Genomic DNA, 16,278 nt, shown 5'->3' with positions numbered 1-16,278 from the left:
TTYCTAATCCTGTAACAATCACTGTGTGCCTGGATTCCATCAGGCTGGTAGGAAGGAAGTTTTTAAAGAATATCAAGCAAATGAGAGTGTTGGATGTGAAAGATCAGATGGGTAAATTCTCATTGCTGCCATGATTAAATCCCACTCYATAGTTTTAATGACTTCTGTTTCACGGGTCAAATAGCTCCATAATTCATAACTGGATAATTCCCTGCCTGGTAAACTGATCATCTTTTAAATTACGCCGCCTTTGTATCAGTGAAGAAAAATCAGTAAAACCTATTAGAGATAAGATTATCTGAGTCACTTTTAAACTGGAAATATCTCCTCGTGTGAGGAATGATTGTGTTTTTCACTCTGCTTGTCTTGCAGTGGGTTATGAAAGGCAGAAGTGAGCTCAAAAGCAGAAAGGGATCAGATTCTCCAAGTGCAATAATGTCATTTAGGAGACCRAAATCCCAGAGTTTCAGGGTCCACTGTTACCTTGGTCCACCTTTCAGCCTCTCATTAGCATTTCCTGCCTGTCCCTCACTCCTCATTAACTGGGAGACCCTTGTAGATATTTTCTCACTCCCTGTGATTTGTTCTGCTAAAAATGTCCTTAATAATATATGGGAACGTAAAAAAAAAAAAAAAAGAGAGAAATCTACGACTCCTGCAAGGATTATTATTACATCAAGGGATTCCTTTAGGCACTTATCATTCTTTATGGGTTCATCCTCACCCTTGCATACAAATCACCCTCCTGCTTAGCATTCAGAGCAGGGAGGGAGCTCCAAGAAAATAGACAAAGGAGCCCTTGGGTTGATAATATTGGCTGTAACAGTTGCTGAGCATGGGGTAATGCTGGGATGGAACATCTCCATCAATGCAGCACAGGTGGAATGTGGTGAGGAGGCTGCAGAACRGCCTTGGATGGTTCTGTTGTGTGGGGATTGTTCTGGCAGCTCAATGGGATAAAAAGGGATCATTTATTCAGATATAACACACAGAAAGCAGAACCCAGGGGGATTTTTTGTGTGTTGCAATGCAGGTGCTGCAGTGCTGGAAATGATCTCCTGTAGCAGCTGCAGTGAGCAAAAAATGACCTTAAAGGTTTCAGAAGGTGTGTTGTCCTGGTGTGGATGGGACAAAGAGGCTGGAAATGCAGCTGGAACTGTGGGGGAACAGGGAATTGGGGAGCACAACTTCAGGGGCTGCAGCAGCAACTGCAATTCCTGTCTGAACTCTGGGACAGGGACAGGACCCAGGAAAAGGCTGGAGCTCTGTCAGGGGAGGTTTAGGWTGGATTTTGGGAAAGGTTCTTCCCATGCCCAAGCACTGCCCAAGGAATGGGCATGGCCTTGAGGCTGCCAGAGCTCCAGGGCATCTCCACTCCTGCTGAAGGAACAGCTCAGAGCTGGGGGGCTGAGAGTGTTTTCACAGTCCTGGGTAGCTGATTATCTGTTTACATCCCATTTCTGCTCTTCTGACCTAATTAGATCCCTCAATCCTTCCAATTGGAGTGCAGTCACAGGATCTCAAGAGTTCATCATATCAGTGGCYGCTGAATTTCAGAGAAAAGGAGTTCCTTGCACAGGCAGAAATCTCRTGCAGGGCCACAAGGACCATTTTGCAGAATCAAATTCTGTTTGATTTTTTCATAGTTGTTTTTTTTTTTTTTTTAATAGTATTCTCTGAATGAGAAACAACTCCTCTCTCATTTTGCTGCTTCAGAGTAGTGAAAAAAATGCATTTTCTCATCTTCTGTAATTGATTTTTACTCCATCCTAGTGTAGTGCAGTTTCTATCTCCCTGTAAGAGAACGCAGACAAATGTTTTTCAACTTGATTCTTCTCTGTATCAGGGAAAGAAAAAAAAAAAAAAACAACAACCCAGCAAATAAATGGGAGCAATTTCATGTCTGGAGCAGAAGGAACAGATTGTTTCCRTGTTGCAGATGTGCCTTTTACATAAGGTTGCTGCTTCCCCTGAGGTGCCCGTGAGTGGAGGATTCTGCCCAAAATAGGTTGGGATGTGAAGCAGCAGCTTCTGTCAGTTTGTCAGGAAGGGAAGGGAAGAGTCAGGGTCACAATTAACACCAAAATCCAAATGTGAACTCATCCAGGCGGGTCTGAATTCAACACCAAATCAAGGCAAACTCTGGTTTTATTGTGGAGTTTCTGAAGTGAAGCGCAGCAAAAATGAACTTTTTAACCCTGATAATGATTTTGGTGAGTGTGGTGTTTAAGGGAAAAAGGAAGTGTGGCTGGAATTCCTCCTGTCCTGGGATAAAAGGAAGGATGGATCAGCYGTGGGAGCGATGTTTGGAGTGGCACCAGCTCCGTAATGGAATGTTTTGTCTTGCTAAATTCCCAACAATGTCGCCCCGACCAGCATTCCACATCCTACTTAATATATTCATTGGGAGCTTATTACATAAATGAACATGGGCTAAATTTATCCGACTTTCTAATGGAAATTGTAAATTCAATTATAATAATTATCTACCTATCTCTGCTATTTCTTTCTGCCTAATTTGCTTGCGGAATCGGAGCCGGGGTAGGTTTTGAGCTTGTTATTTATAGCACATATATTTAGCTTCCTGCCATTGTATTTGCATTGTCTCTGCTTTTCAGCAGCAGGTTTTCAGGGCTGATTTGATTGTTCTCTGATCAATATGAAGGGGCTCATTTGGTTGAGAAATGCCTTTGATCTAATTGAATTGAGAATTATTGCCAATAGAGTGTTATTTAAATTCAAAATGGATTTGCACAAATGATGCTATCAGCAGAGTTGAGTTGATTTTTTTTTTTCCTGGTGATAAATATGAAGTCRAAGAGAGCAAAGCAGAGAGGAAAGTTTTGTGTTTTGTGTTTTTGAGGGGCACGTGGTGGATGGAGTTGTGGAGGGAATGTCAGCTCCGTGACCACCAGCATTTCCCCGAGTTTACCCAGAGCCCCTTCCTGGATCCAGGACTGGAATTAGGCAGATTCCACAAGATTTTGAAATCTTGACACTTCCTCAGGTGCCTTGKTGGGGCTTCAGGAGTTAAGATGCCGAGTTAGGAAGGGGATTTGCTCAGGTAGAGGAAATACTTCATGGTAACACTCCAGAGGCAGATCAGCACTGGCATTTTAATTAAAAACCAAACAAAAYCTTCCATTTTGCATGTAGTAAAATTAAATTCTTATTTCATCTGCTTTTCATTTTGATCTGTTGACTTTTCAGCCTCAGAGATCACTGTGTACCAGTTGAATGGGAATAAGCAGTGCTCGCTTTGGAGCCTGCTCTGGGAAATCATGGGATCATTTGGGTTGGGAAAGGCCCCTAAAATCACTGAATCCAAYATTCCCACAGYCCTGCCAAGGCCACYACTSACCCCTGTCCCCAGTSCCAGGTGGGGATGCCTTTTTTCCAGCCAGGGAATTACAGCTTTCCAACCCTGGCACCCCTGGCTCCCGTGCCTCGTTGGTTCTGAGATTCTCATTCAGCAGCAGATTCAATCCAATGGATTTCCAAAGGGCAAGAGAGCATTTTGTATCCAAAAATACAAAATGAGGAGGAGGAACCTCCTCCTTACCAAGGAGGAAGGTGCAAGCAGGCCCAGAGTGAAGTGGTGGCACTGGAGAGGATGGGAAATAAAGAGTGGATGGAGCAGAGTGGAGAGAAAAGTTCAGGGCATGGCTTACGTGGTGTGCTTTGGGATCTCTCTTTGCCACCAGGGAGACTCTGGAGGATTGAGGAAAGCTGTGGAAAGGTTGGAAAGTATGTCCAGGTAGGATACAGGAAAGATATTTCAGCAAAAAGCCAGCCTGCCTAGCCTGCTGATACTCCAGCAAAAAGCAAGCCAGTTAGTCTGTGCTCAGTAAAACTGGGGAAAGCTCTGCAGGTGTAACTTCATGCTGCCTTAAATCCTSCTTGGGGAGGGTGTTCAGTTCCCTTCAAGGTTGTTTTTCCTTCTGCTCTTGCTCATGTCTGAAAAGTTCCAGTGATGAGATTGCAGGAGCATCAGGAGCTGCTCTGAGCACAGGGATGTTCTGACATCACCTTAAACCTCTCATCTTTTTGGTTAAAAACTATCCTTGCATAGCTTATAGAAGGATCAGTCTCATTTCTTAGGCACTTTCATGGCATTTCTCAGCTGTTCAGACACCAGGATCTTCCTGACCCTGCAATCCCTCAGTAATTTGTCCAGCACTGAGGCACTGCAGGTGTTGGGGCTGTTCTTGCAGGAATTGGAGCAGTCGCTGCTGTCCATGTGGAGCTTGCTGGGCTGGGGCAGGAGGGACAGGAACAAACCCAGGCACTGGCAAAACCCCATCAGGCTTGGGGGAAAACAAAAAGCACGGACTGGGGAGGAGGGGGACAATTTTAGGGACAAATAAAGCCATGGTAGAGCTGTGACACTGCAGCACAGCCTTGGAAACCTGGGCTGCCTGTAAACTGCAGCGTCCCCGGGCTCTGCTGCAACAGATTTTATCAGCTGGCTGCTTCAACGTTGTGGGGAAAAAAAAAAAAGTCTTCATTTCCATAATGACTTTTTTAATTTGTCCAATTAGCTGGTGATTCTAACTGGGGGTGCTTTTCTGTTGTGAGATACGTAAAGTGATTTAAAATATGTATATTTGAACATCCTGCGTTTCTGTTTGGAGTGTTTTAATTAAACCGTGTGTGTAATAGTAAATTGCGAGTTGCTTATCTCTCTAAATGGTTTTAAATTGTTTCTTTTTTGTTGTTTTTTAAAAAAAAATATTTCTGTTCTAACTGTGCAAAATCCAAAACATAATGGAAAAGTGATGCAGCCACTGCTTCAGCTGGGTTTTTAAGCTCTGAGTGCCTAGAGGCTGAGGGCAGTCGATACAGCCYGAGAAATCAATACCCTATCATGATACAAAGCGGGGAATTATAAACTTCTCCAGTGCTTTCAAAAGATTTTCCCTGGAATATTGAGCTAATTAATCCTGAACTTGGAGAGATTTTTTTTTTTTTTKCACTGTCAAAAGTARAAGTTAYATTTWAAAGTAASGGCTGAGGGTGTTCACAGCAAATTCTGCGGGGAGGGTTTGGTGAGGCAGAAGGCTCCAGCCTCACYTGCTGCCTCTGCACTTAGAGATGGCACAGGGAATGTTCCAGAATTCCACTCATTCAATCCCAATTGGTTTTTTGCAGCATCTGCCTCCTCCTCTCCCCAGCAAGACTCCTCCACCTCCGCCTCCCAAGACCACTCGGAAGCAAACATCTGTTGACTCTGGGATTGTCCAGTGAAGAAGGAAGCGGGTTTTTTTTTTTTTTTTTTTCACTCGGAAGCAAACATCTGTTGACTCTGGGATTGTCCAGTGAAGAAGGAAGCGGGTTTTTTATTTTTTTTTTTCCAAAGAGAAAGCTGTAACAATTCATTTCCCTAAGTATTTTATGGTCTGTAATGTTTACCTCATTCAGGTGTGCAGTATCTAACATTTAGTGCAATGACTCTAACTCCCTAAGAAATCCATTCCTCGCCATGTGTCGGACCCAACACTACATCCCCCTCTTTTTGGGGTTATTCCCTCCCATAACTTGAAAGAAATCTGGATTTCTACTTGAGACTGGGAACTCCATCAACTGACAGAACCCTCTTCCTGAACCTTCTCCCTGCTCCTGGGTGACACCAGGCACAGAGCTAAACGTGGGGATTCAAAGGAGAGCTGAATATTTTGTACCCAAAGTGTTTGGGTAACTCTTGAGTTTCAAATGAGCAGAGTTTTTGTATCTAATCTCAGTGTATATAGGAATCAGTGACAATATTCACATGGAATTCAGGGCAGGAGGAGGTTTCCCAGGGAGGTRAAGCTGCTGTAAGATTTCCTCCAAKAACAGGGATTTTAGCCCAGGRTTWAAAATCAGACACCACTGATTTGTGAAATTGGGCTGCATTACAAATAACCCGATTGCTGTGAGCTGAGTGGGGATTTGGGGCTCTTTGGCCATTGAGTTTAAAATCTCTGGTGACAGGAGGARAGGTGCCAGCAGAACCTCCWCTCTGGCCACGAGGCTGCTCAGGGAATTAGTGAGATCCTCTGGGAAAATGTTTCTKCAGGTGCAGGGTCCATCAGCGCTGGTCCCTTTTTAAACATCACCTCCTAAAGGCACAGGAGCAGCAATTCCCAAATGTTGGAAGTCAAACAGCCAGGGCTGAAGGGCAAACAGGGATTTTTTGGATATCAGGTGGAGAAGGAAGGTGTGTGCCAGTGGGAGCAGGGTCAGGAGATGTGGGAGTGACAGAGATGCTGCTCCCTCCTGCAGGGAGAAAATCTGTGTGGGCAGAGCTCAGCTGGGGTTGGAGCTGCCAGAACTGTGGGGGACAAAAAAAAAAAGAGCTTTTTWAAATATATTCATGGCAAAAGGCAGTGTAAAATACCATCAGCCCATTCCAGAACAGGGATGGACACCTCCAAAACAGGGACAGGGACAAGGAAGAGGGGTTTGACACATCCATGGATCATGGAGAAAGGGGTGCCAGTGCCCTGAGCAGGACCATGGCTGCAGGAATGATCAACTCCCATCAAACCTGAAACTGCAGATCTGSAGCCCCAGCTGAATCCCTGTGAATCATGGGGCCCTGTGGGATTTATCCAAGAATCCTCCAAGAGCTGCTGATGCCATCACAAAACCTCTTGTGATGATTTTTGAGCAGTCTTGGGAATCCAGAGAGGTCCCAGCTGACTGGAAGCWGMGGAATGTTGTCCTGATTTTCAAGAGGGGAAAGAAGGAAGACCCTGGAAGCTACAGACCTGGTAAAAAAAGAAAAGATTATTATGGGAGGTGTTGGAAAACACCTGGAGGACAACGCAGTCATCGGTCACAGCCAGCTCAGCTCCACGAGGGGRATTCCTGCTTGTCCAGCCTGATTTYCTTCTGGGATGGGGTAATGCAGCTGGATGATCCAGGACAGCCAGGAGATGGGATCTTTTGGGACTTCAKCAGAGCTTTGGATCCCGTTTGCCCCAGGATCCTTCAGGACAAAGTGCCCATCCTGCAGTGGGATAAACACGGCATGGGATGGGTGAGACTGGCTCGACATTGGGCTGGCACTGGTCACAATAGGAATAGGAAATTAAACTGTAGGAGAGTGTCCAGAGGAGCCCCAAGGGTGGGGAAGGGCCTTGAGGAGCAGCTGAGGGCAGCAGGAGGAGAGGAGAAGCTGAGCTTGGGTCATCAGCACCATCCCGAGGGGCAGCACTGGGCAGGACTGAGCTCTGCATTGCCACCGTCAGGGAAGGGCTGCAGAGGGCCAGGGCAGGTTTAGGTTGGATTTTGGGAAAGGTTCTGCTGTCCCCAGAGGGTGCTGGCACTGCCCAGGCTCCCCAGGGAATGGTCCCAGAGCTCCAGGAGCGTTGGGATGGATAGTGGGGAATTGTTGTGGGGTCTGTGCAGGGACAGGAGCTGGGCTGGGTGATCCTGACAGGTCCTCCCAAATCAGGATAAGCTGGGATTAATCTGTGTGAAATCAGCCCTTGGTAATCAACCATTGCCATTCTCATCCAAYTGGATCCTTGGTGTGTCCATGGAGGGGAAAACAAGGAAACCCTGGAGCTGCCAACAGCACAAGAATATGGGAGAGGAGAGGAGAGACAGCAGGGAGGAGACTCCTGGTCATTGTGAACCGAAATGTGGAGTACAAGAAACAGGGAGAGCTTTTTCCTTTCYTGCTTGTGTAATATTTCATGTTGGATCAGGATGAACTGAACGGAATCACTTTGTCCTTGTGCCATCATTCTGTACAGTGTTTGTATATATGATGGTTTTTAGAATGTTTTAATTTTTATGGTGCCTGCTTTTCACGTCATAATGAATTCATGTGCCTGCAAAGAATGCCTTAGGTATTCTTGATTTCCTAATTGCTCAAAGTGTAAAAAAAGAAAAAAACAGAAAGCATTTTTTTTTCCAGATATTAAACTCTGAAAAATATCAGACTGATGGGATGGGGTTTTGGGAGGGAGGAAGGAAACTAACTTTATACTCTAGTGTTTTTTTATTGTCATCACACTTTTGGGTTTTTTTTTATTATCTACAATCTTTTTACTCTTACTGTAGATTGTTTTTAAATATACCACTGACTCAAAAAAAATAAACTATTATTTTAAAAGCTTGTCTAAGAAAATGAATCTATTCCCTGGATATTTTTGATCCTCASTGCAGAATTTTGGAACTATTCTACTCTACAGAAGGCTGCAAAAACACTTCCTTTTTTTTTTTTCAGAATGATTTTTGGGGGGAATTTAGCTGGAATTTTTGACTGTATGCTTGGTCCTGCAGGTTGCAGCTCAAACACTAAGAAAATCCATGCCTGTGCTGATGGCTCAGGTAGCTCTGAGTTATGTTTTGCTGAATGCTTCAGAAAACAGGAGTTTTACGTAACATTTTCCACCTCAGGTACCTGCTGCACCACGCTAGCTTCGAGCAGAAGTGACTTTACACAGCAGTAAAACAACGCTGCTCTTAAAAAAAAATCGCCCTTCTCACAAAAAGTGGCTCCGGTGGTCAATTAGGGATTCTGCCATTTTTGCCTTAAAGCACGATGTCACTTTGGATCAGACAAACTCACTTTTCCTCACCATAAAATCAGCTCCCSGAGCGCCTCGGAATTTACTGCTGGATCTCATCCTGTGATTCCCTCCTTGGTTTGTTCAGATATCTCTGCTCGAGAGGGGCAGGCAGGGAAGGATCCATGGCTGCAGTCAGATATCTGTAGACAAYCAATGATGTATCACAACTTGAATTCTCAGAGTCTTTTATTTAATTGAGAATTGCTTTAGAGGCTGCTGCCAGCGAGCTCGTGTGGGATGAGGGTGAGATTCTCTGTCTTCTGTTCCATTTCCTTCCTAAAGGATGGGGAGAGCTTTCCCAGCCTGTAAATTGTGTTTCTGATAATGTGTTTGTTTTCACACGTCCTTAGCAAATTCCTGTGCTCATGCAAGTGTTCTAATTTGGCCCTTTGAGGTTCCTCAAACAAGAGCTGCACTTCCCAATCGGCCTCGTGGTACAAACTCCAAATCTCATCCGTGTRTGTGTTTTACAAATGTGCAGGCTGTGTGTGGGATTTGAAAATCAGGCTCTGGGAGCTGCTCTCAGACCCAAATTGTCACTTTTTATACAAACTGACAGCTCCTAGGCTGGGGCTGGTGTGGAACCCRGGCTGAGTGAATCGTGCCCTCCTCCAGGTGTGGGCAAAACACTTGAGCAAAGCCAGCAGCCAATTCTGTACAGGGGACAGTCCTGGTGATGCCAAAAATCAGGCTTGCCTAAAATCAGGCTTACCYAAACCAGGCTGGACAGAATTGAGAGAATSCAAAGCAGTTCTGTTATTTCAGAGCCTTCAGGGCCATCCAGGGCAGTCCCAMACCCACAATGGACAATGACTCACGGGTTTTTCACCCTTTCTCACTTTTGTCCATTTGCACATCGGGGCTGAATCCTCCAATTGCAGCTCAGCCAATGCAGTCATTCACTCCAASTTGGCTCCCCCAATTCTCTGTTGTTTCCATCTCTYGGGGCCTGGCCCAGGGAGGTGTCCTTGAGTTTGGGGCTGCAGAGGAATTGTTTTGTGTAAAAATGGGAGAGCAGGAGCTCAGCACTCTCTGTGGAGTCTGGAGTGAAACACTGAAGAATCCCAGGGGTGCAGAGACATGGAAATAGAGAAGCTGAAATCCTGAGGGATTGCTGGGAAAGCTGTCATTTCCATGGTTTGCTCTCCTCTGCACTGCAGTTGGGTGTCAGAGCGTCCCAGTGCCACGGGAATTCCTTGTCCCATGGTTTGTGCCACAGCTGAGCTCATGCAGAAGAGCTYGTTATGAAATACAGAACGAGGAGCTGATTTGATTTGAACTGGTGCTTCAGTTGTGTCTCTCATCTGCCCCATTTCTGTGGGAATTCATCCCTAAATGGCCTCAGTGAGTCTTTTGGTTTCCCCACCCTGATGGGATGGCCTGGTTTGTTTATCACCTCTTTATCCTCCTGCTGCCTCCACACCAAAGGTCCCCATTCCAATTTCACTCAAATCAACATTTCTGCTTACAGAGGTGGCCCATCCATAGCAGATCCTGTCCAGGGAATTGTCAGGATCCACAGGGGCCAGGTTTTCACCATTTGGGACCAGGCAGGGATTAACCTCCCTCAGGTGCCTCCCTTTGCTCAGCCTTGAGAGCAGCACCACACTTTGTGACACAAATTTGACCACACTTTGTGACACAAATTTGACCACATTTTGTGACACAAATTTCCCTGAAGGAAGCAATTCAGAGGTGTCAAGTTCTTGGATAGTGGGGAAAATCAGAATTTCAATGGCCACTGATTTTAATTTCTTGAAAAGCAGCTTGAATTTACTTAGGCAAATTCAGCTCACAGGGGTAGGAAAAAAGGAAAAGCCCTTGATTCCATTTCCCCAGTGTGGGAGAGTGGATTTTATGGGTGCACAAATCTGTTCCCAACAATCCCACACCAAACCATCCCAAATTTGTTGGGCAGGTCTTGTTTGCTTTTTGATCACATTTTTCAGCGGAAAGCTCAACACAAAGGTCAGTCCCTTCGCTGCTTTCTCTAATTGACATTTACGATTACTGAGATGTCTCCCGTGATGCCATAAATTCTGAGGGTAAAAAATGTTTTTAAATCCAGTTTCGTCTTAGCAGAGGCATTTTTCTTTACCTTGGCTGTGGTTCTGTGTGGCTTTACAGAGGAAAAGGATAAAAAGTTGGCAGTGTGAATGTAAATATTTATGATATATGGATAAGGGATTGATGAGAGTGTACATTCATCTGCATGCACTCACATGAAAAATACATTTTTAATGTCCCCATACCTCACTGCACTCACTGTTTGAGCTCTCCACCTTCTTGTTCCATGTTAAACACCTTCCCTGCCAGTTCTGGTGGCCTTTTTGGAGCCCATCCTGTGCTGGAAGTTTGGTGTGGTTGAAGCCAGGCTGTGACATSCCCTGCACAAACCAGGTAAGGCTTTTCCAGTTTGCACCCACAGCTTTTCCTGTGATGAATCCATAAATCTGAGCACGTGCAGAGATTCCCCCATGGAAAACAGAGCAACATCACTCAAAAAAAAACATCACTCAAGTGATGGTGAGCACCCAAACTCAGGGTTTTCTCCACCCTCAGTTTTTAGCAGTGATGGTAGGTGTGAGATCCCGCTCTCCTTTTGTGCTTCCAATGGCTCTAAACTGAATTTCAGACTTGCCATTGCCATCTTCTTGAGGATGCAGAAATGTGTGGCTCAGTATCAATACTTGGTTATTGTGTAGGGTCTCTCCAGCTGTTCTCCAGTGAGGCTATTTATAGGATTTTTAATTTCCCTCAGGGTTTTTTTTTATATGAATTCTGCAGACATGAATAATTGCTGTAAATTGTGTTTCTCTATTGAATGACAGAGTTTTCTTTTTCGTTTCCAGTGTGGGTGGCATTGTATTCAAGCACTTCAATGGGAAGTGGGTGAATTAAATCACTCACGTCCCAGCTAAGGAAGGTGGCTGTGGCTTGGAGTGTTGGGGACACGTCCTGACCCCTTTGGGGTGGGGTTAAAATCCAAATATTGAGAGATTCCTCTGCCCAGATGAAGGTACACAGAAGTGGAGTCAACAGTTCTGATTTTATTTAACAGCAAATGTGAGGCAGAAGAAWGAAATAGAAAAGAGAGAGATGAAGCAGAAAATATTTTTTGTCAACATTTGAGGGAGTCCTTACAAGGGGAAAGCAAAACCAAACCCAAAGGTGACGACACTGGTTCCTATCCATGAGGTTTTTTTGGTGTTTTCCTGCTGTTGGCTGCTCTTCCCAGTTTTATTTCATTCTCCTGTGTCTGTGCTTACCTTTCCTCAGTGCTGCAATCCCGATTTAAAATGAGTTCCCTCTCTGAATCCTCCCCACGAGCRATGAYGGCTGAAAACCCAAAAAACGAACTSCAGAACCCTCCTGGACCACRCAGAGAATTCCTCAGCAGGAAAATYGAGCTGTGGGAGTGAAGAGGGACCCAGGCTCTSTTCCAGAGAGGTGTGATGAACATTCCAGTGGATCCCAGGCACTCGTGTGGAAATGGAGCACTTGGAGGGGTAAAAMATTCCTGAGCTCAGCATGAATTATGCAGCTTAAACCACTTATTAACATCCAATTTACCAGGATGAGCCTGGCTTGGGAAGGGTGTTCTTGTGGCAGGAGCACAAGGCTTTGCAGAGGGCAGGGAGTTCAGTTAAACTGTAATTATTATTTCTCTGGAAATCAAATGTGTGTGCCTGCATTTAACTGCATGAGCTCACAAAGAAAAAAATGCAAAAACATCACAAAGAAAAAAATCCTCACAAAGAAAATAAAACCTCACAAAGAAAAAAATCCAAAGAAATCAACCATCAATTAAAAAAAAATTAAAAGTAAAATACCCTCTTTCAAAAGATGGGGCACTTCCTTCCTGCTGATGTTGCAGGAGGCCTGTCCTGAGATATTTTTTCCATTTTATTGAGATCTGGTTGTCAATAATGTTCACTTTACTGGCTGTAAACTTCCTTCCASGAGTTTATTACTGCATACAGTTGGCAAATTTATTTGGTGTTGCTTTTTTCCAAGCAGCCCATTATTGCTGAGTTGCTCCTTAGAGGGAAATAATAGGAAAAAAAAAAACAAATTAGGGGATTCTTTAAAAGTTTCTGTCTTCCCTGTGGAGGTGGGCAGAGATCTGGGGGAGGTTACACCTTGTTTTTGTGTTGGATTATCCTTCCATATGAGGTGTTGGAGCAGGGAATATCAGCAGAATGGACTTCTCCATTGGGTCAGCAATAGATGCTGAAAATTTCCTTGTGGAGGAACCAAAATGWCTTTATGGATTGGTACCTGGAGGCTTCCATGGGATCTGGGTGGGCAACAGAGCCAAAACTTCGGGTGTTTTATAACAAACAATAATTTCAGCTGGTTTATTGTAGTAATTTGAGCTTTTTTATATATTATATATAAGATTTATAATTATTAGCTGAGGAGATTTGGCTTGCAGCAAAAGCCACGAGTTCTCATCATCCCCTGTTTCATTTATTCATTTCTGACTGGTTTTGCCCTGCWTGTGACCCGTTCTGCTGTCACAGCYTCCCCTCCCCTCCCCAAATCYGCCTTTGGTGCATTTTTTCCCCCGGGCAGGGGAGGGTTTGATCCTGGAAACGCCGGGATTTTCATCCCCAACCACAAAACAAGGGAGCAGAACTGCCAAGCGAGCGTYGTGACCCGACAGCACAACTGTCCTAGATTCTTACATCTTGTTTGGAAATTTTCTGACAGCCTCATTGCCCAGGGGTACAACATAATCACTTCTCAGTTCACTGATACGCTGCCTCGCAGCATCTGTGCCAAATGTGTTCCTATCCCCACCGCTCCTAAGAACACCTCTTAATTCTTCAGATGCATGGGAGGGGAGGAAAAAAACCCTGCTCAAGCGTGGAAAGGCTGGAATTCTTTTAATTCTGAGTGTAAATATGTTTTGAAAAGGATTTTTTCCTCCCCCTCACCACCCAAATTCTTCATTGATGATGCTGTGGTTTTGTCTTTCATTAACATCAGCCTCGGATAACACCCTCAGAGCTGCTTCTGTGGGTGAAGCTGCCAAGAAAACTTGGGAATATCTGAACCACCGTTTGCAAAAATTACTGGGATTTCCTGGGAGTGAARTCAGGTGCTGGAAGGAGCATTTTGGGTGCTACAGGGGGGAAATCGGGCTCTGGGGTTGACGTGTTTGCTTTTTTGCTGGTCATTACAGAGAGGATCCTTCTTTTCCAAAGGCTTTTCCTGGGAAGAACATCTCCTTTAAAAGAACATTTCCTTTAGAACRTCTCCTTTAATATCCTTGTTTATTTAAGTGGCACAGCCAAGTGGAGGGAAAACAGCAGTGAGCTGAGAGAACGGGTAGAGCAGATGGAAAACGCTCCACATTTTGGAGAAAAAAAGGTGTGTCCTGTCACCTGCTGCGAGTGCTGAGTGCTGCTGCAGATGTGGCCACTTGTCTCCTGGAGCTGGCACAAATTCCAGCTGGCACCTTGCCCTGCTCCAAAAATGCAGAGAGGGGCTGAGGGTGATCCCTGCCCTGCTCGGGAGGAGATGGAGCCACCCCTGAGCTGAGAGCTGGAGATTGGCTCATCCTGCCCTGCCAGGCCAGAGGGGCCTTTGCTGCTCACCCAGTTCATCATCCCTGGACTGTTTGTAGGGGATTGAACCTCCTTCTCACCCAGCTCATCACCCCACGATCGTTGGTAGGGGATTGAACCTCCTTCTCACCCAGTTCATCACCCCACAATGGTTTGTAGGGGATTGAACTTTGTTCTCACCCAACTGATCACCCCAGGACGGTTTGTAGGGGATTGAACCTCCTTCTCACCCAGCTGATCAACCCACAGTGGTTTGTAGGGGGTTGAGCTCCTTCTCACCCAGCTGATCACCCCAGGATGGTTTGTAGGGGATTGAACCTCCTTCTCTCCCAGCTCATCACCCCACAATGGTTTGTAGGGGATTGAACCTTCTTCCCACCCAGCTCATCACCCTGGGATGGTTTGTAGAGGATTGAATCTCTTTCTCACCCAGTTCATCACCCCACTATGGTTTGTATAGGATTGAACCTCCTTCTCACCCAGCTCATCACCCCACAATGGTTTGTAGGGGATTGAACCTCCTTCTCACCCAGCTCATCACCCCACAATGGTTTGTAGGGGATTGAACCTCCTTCTCTCCCAGCTCATCACCCCACGATGTTTGTAGGGGATTGAGCTCCTTCTCACCCAGCTGATCACCCCACAATGGTTTGTAGGGGATTGAACCTCCTGGCAGCTGTTCTGCATCCCCCTGGGCTGGTGAGTGCAATCTCAGGAAAAGGTGGATTCACTTTTCCAGGTGCAGCTCCCTCTAGATTGCACAAAAACCTGCTCAGGGTGAGCAATTCCCCCCATTTGTGCCCACTCTGTGGGTTCTGAGTGTCCTGAGGAGCTTTCAGCTCCCCCGTGCCCCTCACTGACCTCGCAGTTATTATGAGTCCCAGGTTTGTGTCCCACTTTTTGCCTCCCAGCACAATTCCAGGGTTGCCAGGACTGACTTTTCCTTGGGTTGCTCCTTTTTCCCATTCCCAGCACACACAGTGCTGCTGCTGTGACATCCCAAGGGCTTGGGGAGCAGAAACAAATGGGTTTGTGCTSAGATTCTGTGGGGGGAAAATGGGAACTTGCTCGAGCCAAATTATCCCAATGGAAAATACTGGATATGTCTTTCCTTGGCCTTATCCATGGGAGAGCCTCGAGGTGCAATAAAACCCATAAAAATTTGTGCCCTTCAGATCCACCCAGCTCCTTCTCCCTATCCCTTACTATTCAGAATATTTATGTTCCCTTTCCTTGACTCCTTTAAAGTTTGATCCCTTTAAAGTTTGATCTCTCCCTCTAAAGTCACATCAGGCTTTTCCTMCATCCTTTTCTCCTCTCTCTCCTCAAAAACCTTTGCCTTTTCTTGTCTTATCCAGGCTCTTTTTCTGGCTTCTCCTTCAGCAGCCATTCAGGTTTTCTCAGATCATGCAGATCTTTGTTGCATCCGAGCAGGAATTCGGGCTTGGCTTTGACAGGTGTCTTTTCAGCTCAGCGCTGACATCTTTTCCTCGGCAGCCACTTCCTGCAGGATCTGTTTGAGAGGTTCCTGAGTGCATAAATTACGTTGGCACACACAAATCAGCGCAGCAGAAAATGTTAATTACCTCCACTCTTCCGCTGCTGAGCCTCCCCTTAACRGTTCCAGCAACTTTTGTCTGCTCTGCTCTTTTTTTCTTTTTTTCCCCTTTTACCTCCAGGTAAATTATCAGAGGTCTTTAACACTTGGTGATGCAGGGAGAGCTTGTTTTCTGTGCTGTGCTTTGTGCAGATTGTTTTTCTGAACCTGGCAAAAAAAAAAAAMSCAAAGAATTTAYAAATTAGAAACATTTCTGTCACGGCTTTGGCTTTGGTTTGGCCACGTGCTGGGAGCGGGGTAAGGAACTCGTGCTGCTCTGCCCACACTGGCTCTGACTGGAACAGCAAAAGGAATTGATCTATTTAGAGATGATGATTTAGACCTGAAAATCCYGGGGATGGTGACGGTGACACAGTTCCTGTGTGATGTGGGATCAAAAACGGGGCTTTGGAGCTGATTCCTCCTCCTGGCACGGGGGAGCCAACGTCAGCTTTGCTGTGATGGTGACGGGCACAGCTCTGGTGATGCAGAAATGCTCCAGAATCAGGAGATCCTGAGGGGCTCAGTGCCCACAAAT

General features: G+C 45.5%; 1 protein-coding gene across 1 annotated transcript in view; it reads left to right on the top strand.

Annotated features, from left to right (window-relative positions):
- Positions 1–5,275, top strand: part of LOC130585176 (dedicator of cytokinesis protein 1-like) — a gene marked incomplete at its 5' end in the record, with an annotated part of 68,728 nt that extends 63,453 nt beyond the window's left edge. The window contains one exon of the mRNA XM_057385557.1: positions 5,152–5,275. Within this exon, the coding sequence (XP_057241540.1) occupies positions 5,152–5,247 (96 nt within the window). The remainder of the gene's footprint in view (positions 1–5,151) is intronic.
- Between the last annotated feature and the right edge of the window lie 11,003 nt (positions 5,276–16,278).

The sequence above is a fragment of the Malurus melanocephalus genome, unplaced genomic scaffold (assembly GCF_030028575.1).
Source record: "Malurus melanocephalus ecotype Western Australia unplaced genomic scaffold, MMel_1.1 scaffold_841, whole genome shotgun sequence".
Classification (NCBI taxonomy): Eukaryota; Metazoa; Chordata; class Aves; order Passeriformes; family Maluridae; genus Malurus; species Malurus melanocephalus.
This window is presented reverse-complemented; position numbering and strand designations above follow the sequence as displayed.